Consider the following 9,049-nt stretch of genomic DNA (forward strand, 5'->3'; position numbering starts at 1 on the left):
GGACCAAAACCCCAGCTCCCTCTCCTGTGGGCATTATGGGCTACATTAAAGAATGGCCTCTAATTGCACCATGCTCTGCTGTCCCCTAATAAACATGGCGATGGCTGGTAACAGCTGTGTGGGGCACACAAACCTCCTGCCGAGGGGGAGGAACAGGCTCTGTCCTCTGCCTGGGCTTGGCTAAGAGGTGAGACATTTCCAAGTGGTTCTCCGCGCGTCTGTTGTGAGGAGTAAGGTGGCCGGTGATGGTTTGTGCTGTTCCCGTGCATGGCTCAGTGGTTTGGGCACTGTGGGTCAGTGCTGGCCAAGCCTGGAGGGTTGGGTACAGCTGCCTTGGGGCGCCAATACAACCACTGTTCCCCCCTTGAGGACACCAGCAGCACCTTGGGGTGTGCTATGGGCGAGCCAGTGCCAGCCCAGCCTGTGTGTGTTCTGCTGGCTTCCCCACATCATCACTGCTTACCATGCACATGGGCTCTGGCACGGCACAGCACGGAACACTTCAGCGCCTGAAATACACGGCAATGTATTCAGAACCAGGCACTGAAAAAGCGCACCGTGCACTTTAAGCTGCAAGTGAGAGAGAACATAAATTTAAGAGGTGTAAACAGCAGGAAAAAAGAGGAATTGTTTAGGGCAGTCTGGGAGGGAGGGACTGACTAATGGGATGAAATTGAGCAAGCAAGAAGGCGTATGGGGTGTATGGCCTTGCAGGTGCCATCCTGCACCGAGCTGCATGACCCACAGCAGACAGCCCCATGGGGAGCACACAGCCAGGGCTGCAGGAGCATTTCCAGCGACTCTTACAGCCATATAAGGCTAAAAATGTATTTATGGGCCACGTAGTAGGTTTAGAAGTGTGGCTGTGATGATTTTTTTTTTTTTTTTTTTTTTTTTAATCCTCAGGTTTCAGGCTCTTGCATTACAAAGACAAGGAACAAACAGATGCACGGTCACTGGTGGGACCCGAGAGCCGGTGTGCTCGTCCTGGTCCCTGGTCTGAGCCCGTCCCTGCGCGTCCCTGGCCCAGCACTCGCCAGCAGCGCTGCACTGGGCTTTTCCAGTTATCCTATTACACGTGGGACTGTTCCTTTTGAGTTGCAACCAGCTGGATCCTGGGTCTCAGCTAACACTGTAGCCTATTAAAAGTAAATAAAGGCATCTTTCCTAACCACTTTTGCTTTATCAGAGTTTATCAGCAACTGTTTCCATGGACTGTTTCCCCATGTCATCCTTAGCTATTGTGTCCAGCAGGAAAAAAACCCTAACTCTCTTGACCAAGGTAAAAAAAAACACAACAAACCACACTCCATAAAACTACAAGAAAAAGCTTTGAGACACTTTGCAGCAGAAGAGGCCAAGTGCTCATCACTTCAGCACATCTGATCCAGGCTGTGGCTGACCCCCCCCCCCCCCCATGTTTCTGCCCTGCTCCTTTGCCCCCCCAGACACCAGGAAGCGGTAGCATTTTGAGACACAATATGTGCAGACTGACCAAGGCTACATTTTTTCCTAGCATGCTATTTCCTATTTATTTGAGCTGCAAACATGCATGTCTGAGGAGTCCTCATTTCCTATCCATGCCCTTTCTGCCCGCACCCACGTGCTGGGCCCCGCAGGGCAGCACCAGGAGGGAGCACACACCGGGACAGCAAAGTGGCCTTGTCCTGGACTGAGTTATACCCCCCAGCACAACAGGAGTTTTTCCTCTCACTTATAATGACAGAGTTTGCTCAAGTGAGAAGGTTCGCTGTGCACAGGAAGGTGGGAACAGCACAGCCACTTACTGAGAGTGACACGGTCAAAATGCTTGGCTGGGAACCATGGTGCCAACGGAAACCAAAATCCTCTGAAAAACGCCGTTTGCTGCAGAGAATTTGGCGTCATTTGGAAAGGGGGAGCCTGGTGGAGACGGGCTCTGCTCATCCTGCTCCCCAACCATCCCCATGGGTCCCCAGCTCACCTGATGCTCCAACAGCCCCTCTCTGCTCTCCACCCACACCAACCCCCTCAGACACGCCCCACTGGGGAAGGGTGGTCAGCCATGTAAGTTGTTTTTTGCTGTTATTCTTTAAAAACACAGCCAAAACCCACCACTTTGCTTTCTGCCAGGGTGGGGAGAGCCAGGCTGGTCAGACACATGCTTGTAGACTGAGGAAAACAAAGCATTAACTGAGAAAAAAAAAAAGCCAAAACACAGTAACAAAGCAAACAAAACAAAAAAAAAAAAAAAAAAAAATCACACCATAAAGTGTTTATTAAGAAACAAAGGGGGCTTTTTTCTTCATTTGTATGAAACACTTTAAAGCAAGTGGCCTTTCAAAGATTTAAAAGATCAAATGGTAATATTGGTCTTACATTACTGTACATGACAAAAAACACACCCACCACATCTCACAAACATCCTTTTATTACAACTCAGGTTTCTCTGCTTTCAGTTGTAAATTAATTTCTACAGACTTAAATTTAACTTATGCTTTTTTTTTTAAACAAGTAAACAATGTACAAAGAGGTTCACCTGAATGTCAAAGGTCAGCGGGGGTGTCCTGGCCAGGGCGCGTGCAAGGCCGGCAGCGCCCTGGCAGTGGGAGGCGAGTGCTGACGGGGTTCACAGTTGGGCACAACACTGAAGGTGGGATGGGCTCGTCTTCTGGCCACCGGCTGGGTCTCACGTGAGCCCAAGCACCTCCAGCTCCTGCCAAAGCCACCAGCAGCCAAAGGCACGCGAGCCCCCGCACCAGATGCAAACCCAGCTTTGCAAGGCCAGAGTGCCTGAGCTGCTTTGTTTGCCTCAGACAGCACTGGGGAAGGTAGGAACCTAATTCTCCATGAGACCCGCGTGTACGTTGGGTCCTTCAAAAGCCCGGGAGCACCCAGCTGCCCTGCGAGGCAGAGCAGAGCAGGGCCGAGCAGCGCCCAGTGCTGCCCGCAGCCGCTCCCTGCCTTGCCAAAGCTGCCCAGCCTGGTCTCACCAGCCAATCTGTCTGTCCAGGTCCTACGCGCTGGATGGGGCGATGGCAGCCAGAACAGCAGAGCTGGGATAAAGTCCTATTCATTTTCACATGTCAGTGGCCAAAGCATTTCTGCCCACTGCCGGCTACTTGTGTGTGGCATGTTTACAAGTAAACCATTGCATTTGGCAATGCTCCTGCACGTAGGTGTAATTTAAAAACAGACATACAAAAAAATAGTAGTATCACAGTTATTGCTACATACTGATACAGTATCCGACAATAAGAAACCTTTTATCTGCTCTGTTTACTGCAACTGCCCGGTTTTGGCACACACGCCCCCCCCCGCCCCATCCTCTGTTGCGGTATTTTGGCTGAAGAGTAACTGGATGGAAATGTGGAGACAACATTTTTTCAGAGACAAAACCAGCCTTAACCAGTTCAGTTTGCTGCATCCAGGGTGATATATCACAGTTAGCACCGTCTGATTACTCCTGGTGCGCTGTTGCGGTATTTTTCCCCAGACAAAGCCAAGCTGGACGGAGCCAGCAGCTCCAGTGCAAAGTGTCCCCCCCCAGTACCACACTCCTCCCTGAACCCCGCAGCATCCCCGGGAGCCACAAGCACCTTCATCCTTTGGTTGGGCCTTTTACCTTGTTTTAAAACACAGCTGTGCCTTCCTACTCCTCTGTCCCATAAGTAAAGAAGAAATGGGGATGGGTTTCGAACCTCCGCCAGTCCCTCTCTGCCCAGGCTGGGGGGGCTTGTGTGAGCCCCCGGGGAGCAGGGCTGGGGACTCGGGGTGGGCTGGCGGGGCAACAAAGCCCGTTTTCCTACGGTCAGACTCAATCACAAGCAGGGCTTGAGTCTGACAACTTCCTGCACAGTCACACGAGTTTACTGTTTCATGGGAAGTGAGGTTAAATCAGGCGTATTTGGAGTCACAGTCCGACCTTTCTCTGCAAAGGCGTTTTCAGCTGGGATGCTGCCAGCTGCACCAAACGCTCTGCTGAGCGTCAGGAAGAGCAAACACCTCGTACCCTGTTTTTAGTAAAAAGTTCACAAAGATGAAGTCTGTGCAAAGCACTACTGGGTCCTGATCTTGAGGCAAAACCAAATCAAGAAGGGTTTCAAGTGCACTGGAAGGAAGAGCTGAATAATTCACACTCTTCTAATTCCTACATAAATATCTGAGACAAAGAAAATCGGTCTTTGCAAGACTAAGCCTTTTGTGGCATTGCACCCCAAACCGGAGGCACATAAGAAAACACGGGGGCACCCAGCAGGCAGGGATTGCACCGTTCAGCTCTCAGTCGTGATTGTCTGGAAAGCAATGGGAAATGTCACTAAGCAGCTGGGAGAGGAGGAAAGAGGTTTCCTAAGTACTGTGGTCTTGTACAGTGTAACAAAACTCTTTCTACGAATTAATTAGGCAAATACTTCTGACCATGTCATACCTGAAGGGCACTTAATGGCTCCGGCATTTATCTCGCAAGTACAGTGATCTGAAATGCATATGCATTTTCAGCATAATCCTTCGCCGCTGTAAATCATGCGCTGGAATGAGAGCGTATCTGGCAACGTTAATTCAAAGATATCATCCTACAGTTTCTGGCAACGGACCCCGATGAAAAATAAATGGTTTATAAACACTGTCTGACATGCATGAGCCTTGCAAAATTATTTACAAGTGATGTTCTGGGAGCTTCGTTCCGAGGAAGTATTTCTCCTCCGTTCAGTTTAGATATTAAAACCTGTCAGGTGGGAGGGGGAGGAAGGCGTCAGCGCTACACAGTCACCGCTGGGTACATCTTCTGCTCGCTGTTGGTGTGCGGGTAGGGAGACTGGATCTGCCGGTAGCCGCTCTGCAGACCGTCCAGGAACGGGGGCACCGGGGTCAGCGGCATCGAGTCGTGCTGCACAGCGTAGCCCACGTACGGGGGGTGCAGGTACTGCCCCTGGTGCGGCACGATCTGGGTCGCCTGCTGGCAGTTCAGCACCGAGAAGTTCGTTGGCATGTTGACGTAGACGTTATTCATGGTCCCTTCCGGCAAACAGCAGTTGGTCTGGGACCTGGTCGGGGGTGCTCTGGCCCCCGAGTTGGCGCTGGAGCTGGAGCTGGCGGCCGTGCTCGACTGGCGGGAGGAGGAGCCCCGGGATGTGCTGGCACTTGGGATCATGGGGATCGTCTCCATCAGGCGGGTGCCCCCGGGGGCTCGGCTCTGCTGGGGCTCCTGCTTGGGCCGCAGGCACCTGCAGCAGCAAGCGGCCACCAGTGACCCCAAGATGATGAAGGCGACAAATACAGATCCAACAATAAGGAACGGCACGTAGATGGGCACTGCAACAGCAAGAAAAACTTCGTCACTGGGAGACAAGGCCAGACCTCAGCCGCTCTGGCAGAAGGTCCCACCCACCCCAGGCTGAGCCCACCTTCCCCCAGCGTGGGTCAGTGCAGGGTGAGAACCAACAGCTGTGTGTGCAGCTAAGCATTTTCCACAGGGAAGACAAAAAGACCTGCTAAAATAATGGCTGGAATTACCAAAACATCTTTAAAGTTATTATCGGGGGAAATCCCACAGCTCGCACCTCAAGGGAGGACAGCTCGCTCATGCTGATGGTGGCCTAGTCCACATCAACCAGTGCTCCACACCTCATGAGATCCTGTCTCCAATATACCTCGCCGGAAAAACCAGGCAAGAGAACAACGCGTTTGAAGAGCATCGCAGGGAGATACTATGGGGGCAGGATCCCTGGTCAGGGCTTGGGAGCACAAGGTGGTCAAACCCCGGCACTGCATCACATCCCTCCCCATCGTCAGTCCCCCCCCGGCTGCTGCCACCCCTCGGGGCAGGGGGACAGCCGGGCAGGCCTCAGGGGGCTCTGCCACCCCCCAGCCCCACAGACGAGTGTCCGGCTGCTCTGAGCTTCAGCTCCATGTTTGGGGAGAAACCAGAGGCAGGCAGTGGGGCAACGGCACCGTGCTCCAAAGCTTCACAGAATGGTTAGTGTTGAAAGGGACCTCTGGAGATCGTTTAGTTCAACTCACAGCGCTCCTTGCAAGGCTTAAAGAAGGGACGTCAGGGCGGGAGTGCGGGTCGGCAAGGGGCACGAGCAAAAGGTACAGGTGATGCCTCGGAGGTGGGGATGGGAGCCCAACAGGCGGATGGTGAACCCCACCCTTGGAAGGACCTGGGCTCCAGTTGCTCTGCACTCCGAGGGAGAAAAAAGCTGTTTCCTCTGCTTCAGTAAGAAGTCTGCACGGATATATCCAGGAGTAACAAGGTGAAGGTGCCCCCCTTCAGTGCTTGCGAATGCTGCCAATAACACACCTGAGCTTCATCACCCCCACTGAAACCTGTCAGCCCAGAGGCTTGGGCAGGGCTGCGGAGCCCCTGCCTGGCCCTGGCTGAGCCGAGGACGTGCCCTGAGCACAGGGGATGCAGCCGCCCCTCCTGCACGTTAAACCAGCGCTGGTGCAGGGCAACAGCTCCCAAACCTGCTGAGCAGTAAATATCAATTGCTAAGACAATTAATTGGTAAGAAAAATGTCTTGTTCTCAGAACTGCAAAAGGGGTTTATCTGTCCGCTCAAGTCAGAATACCTCCTCACACAGATGATTATGTGGGGTGAATTATTAACCAAAAGGCCATATTTCTCCCATTTCTTCCATAATTTCTGCACTTTTTAAACAAAAGCCTTGCAAAAAACTATCTCTACTTCTGCACTTGGCACTATGGTAGCTCTTGAGCAGGTGCATGCACTTGCTACAGACTATAACACACAAGTTTTCCAAGTAAATCTGTCCTAATTATAACATCACTTCAGGCTACTTCTGGTGTGCTCAGCGCGTGGGGATGGCAGCAAGGTGCTGGGGAGCCACTGAGGCTCTTTTTAAAACAGCGGCAGAAAGACTTGAGATTAGCCTTGAAATTCAATGTTGTAAAAAAAACAGTCCTAAGTGGAGGTATCTGAGCTGGAACAACGTATACAATTAGAGCAGGGACCAGCCAAAAGTCATTTTGAAATGTCACGTTACTTTTTCTTTATGTCTTGTTCATATGTAGTTTCATTTTTTCCTTTCCTTTTTAATTGTCAGCACAAACGGGGCTAAGAAACCAATTCGAAGCAGTGGCAGAGCCGCACACGACAAACAGCTCGGCCAAGGCTGTGGGACAGTGGTGTCACCTACTTTTAAGGACGACAGGGCTGGACTTTCAAATCGGAGGAAGACAAAAAGCAGTATATCTAAGCGCGGGTACTTTTTCCCGTTTAACGGCTACAGAAGGGCTTGGCTGCCCCCACCTCCATCCTTTTTGCCCCACGACCCATCGGTGGAAGGAACCGACAACAAGGGGAAGGAGCGGGCCGATAACTTTGCCGCAAAAGCGGCGGCTCCCCTGGAGCCACCGAGGCACAGGGAACCGCCGGGGCCGGGCCGGGGCCGGGCCGGGCCCGCCTCACCTGCCGCGCCGTCGGGGCCGTCCTTGCCGGGCCGGCCCGGCTCGCCGCCGCCCTGCCGCCGGTCGTTGTCGCAGGCTCCCTGGTCCAGGCGCGCCTCGGCGCTGGAGCAGCAGTAGCGGAGGGCGCAGCTGCCGCAGCAGATGGTGGCGTCGCCGCCGTCGAAGCGCTCGGGGCACTGGAAACCGTCCCGCCAGCCGCCCTGCCCGTCCAGCCAGCCGTGGCAGTACTCGCCGCTGGCCGCGGCCCCCGCCGGCAGCAGCCAGCCCAGCGCCGCCAGCAGCAGCCAGCAGAGCCCGCCCCGCATGGTCAGAGCCCCCCCGCGCCGGGGCAGCGCCGCCCGGCCCCCCGGGGCAGGCAGCCGCCGCGCTGCGGGGAGTCTCGCCGCGGGTCCTGCCGCCGCATGCCCGGGACCGGCCCGCGGGGTTGCGGAGCCGTCGCCGGGAAGGACCGGCCGGGCAGCGCGGGGGGGCGGGCGGCGCCGCTACTCGCTACTCCCCGCCCGCCGCCGCGCCGCGACGGCCCGGCCTGCGCCCTGCGCCGCGCCCATGGGCGAGGGGAGGCGGGTGCGATGCGACCCTCCGCCCGCCCGCCCGCCGGACTCCGACCCGCTGCGTCCGCCCCGTCCGGCACCGCCGCTCCGGCGGGGACACCCGCGCCGCGCCCTTATAGGCAGCGGCGGCGATCGAGTGCGCATGCGCCCGCCCCGCCCCCGCCCGACGGGGCGTCCCCGCGACCCCTGGCCGCCGAGGGCACGGGCTGCAGCACCGAGGTGTCGCTGCCACCGAGAGCAGCTCCGCTCCCCGCCCCCACCTCCCGAACCAGCCCCCGCGCCCCGCCGGGCAGGGCCACACGCCGCCGCGGAACCCACGGGTGTTTTTGCCGCGGAACATCTCCACAGCCAGCGGCGGCTCCAGGAAAGGGGCTGCCAAACCTGCCCGAGCTGCTGAGGTGGCGAGAGAGTTAGACAGCTGCGGAGAGATTAAAAACAACTGTGATATTACCAAGCGGAACTTCTGCATGCAAGACATTAGATCAATTTAAAAAGACAGAAAACTGGTAGCTCTGATAACTTGCCATTTTTAAATCCTCCTGCAAAATTATTTCCCTGCAGTGACAGTGACCGCGAAATTATGTTTGTTTCTCTTTCAAGCTTTTCTACTTCAATTAAATGATTGTCTTTCACTAATAGCACACCAGTCCTTCCCCCTCTATTTTCATCTCTCTTTTGTTGTCACTCTTTTCAGACGCTCCTCACCAGCTGCAGGCTTTCACAGAGGTATTCGTTTGGGGCAGCAGATTCTGGTCAAATTACAGCACAGGTAATTGCATTTTGCCCCCTCAGCTACGCTGCTGCTCCCAGCAAGTTCTTTCCCAGCTCAGCCCACAGCCAGAGCACAGGGGGGGCACACAGCCCCTGCCTCACCCCGGAGAGGATGAGTAACCCAGAGCAGCCAACCTTTAGAAAAGCTGGTAGTTATCAAGATGAAAAGTGGGATTGCAGCAGGACAGGTTCTGCTTTGCCCATGTCAACCCAGCTGGATGAATGAGAAGAAACTTGCAGGGATTTGAACGATGGAGTTTGGGATGCTCCATCTCAGAACCCGCTCAGCTCCAGCACACTGGGTTTGGGGTGA

General features: G+C 54.8%; 1 protein-coding gene across 1 annotated transcript; it reads right to left on the minus strand.

Annotated features, from left to right (window-relative positions):
- Positions 1-2,239: 2,239 nt before the first annotated feature.
- SHISA2 (shisa family member 2) lies at positions 2,240-8,031 on the minus strand. The gene is made up of 2 exons (XM_082072091.1): positions 7,416-8,031; positions 2,240-5,292 (listed from the first exon to the last, which is right to left on the minus strand). The coding sequence occupies exons 1-2, from the start codon at positions 7,717-7,719 to the stop codon at positions 4,739-4,741; spliced, it is 858 nt and encodes a 285-aa protein (XP_081928217.1). The 5' UTR covers positions 7,720-8,031; the 3' UTR covers positions 2,240-4,738.
- Positions 8,032-9,049: the final 1,018 nt, after the last annotated feature.

This window comes from Streptopelia decaocto (genome assembly GCF_964273445.1).
Source record: "Streptopelia decaocto genome assembly, chromosome: 1".
Lineage (NCBI taxonomy): Eukaryota > Metazoa > Chordata > Aves > Columbiformes > Columbidae > Streptopelia > Streptopelia decaocto.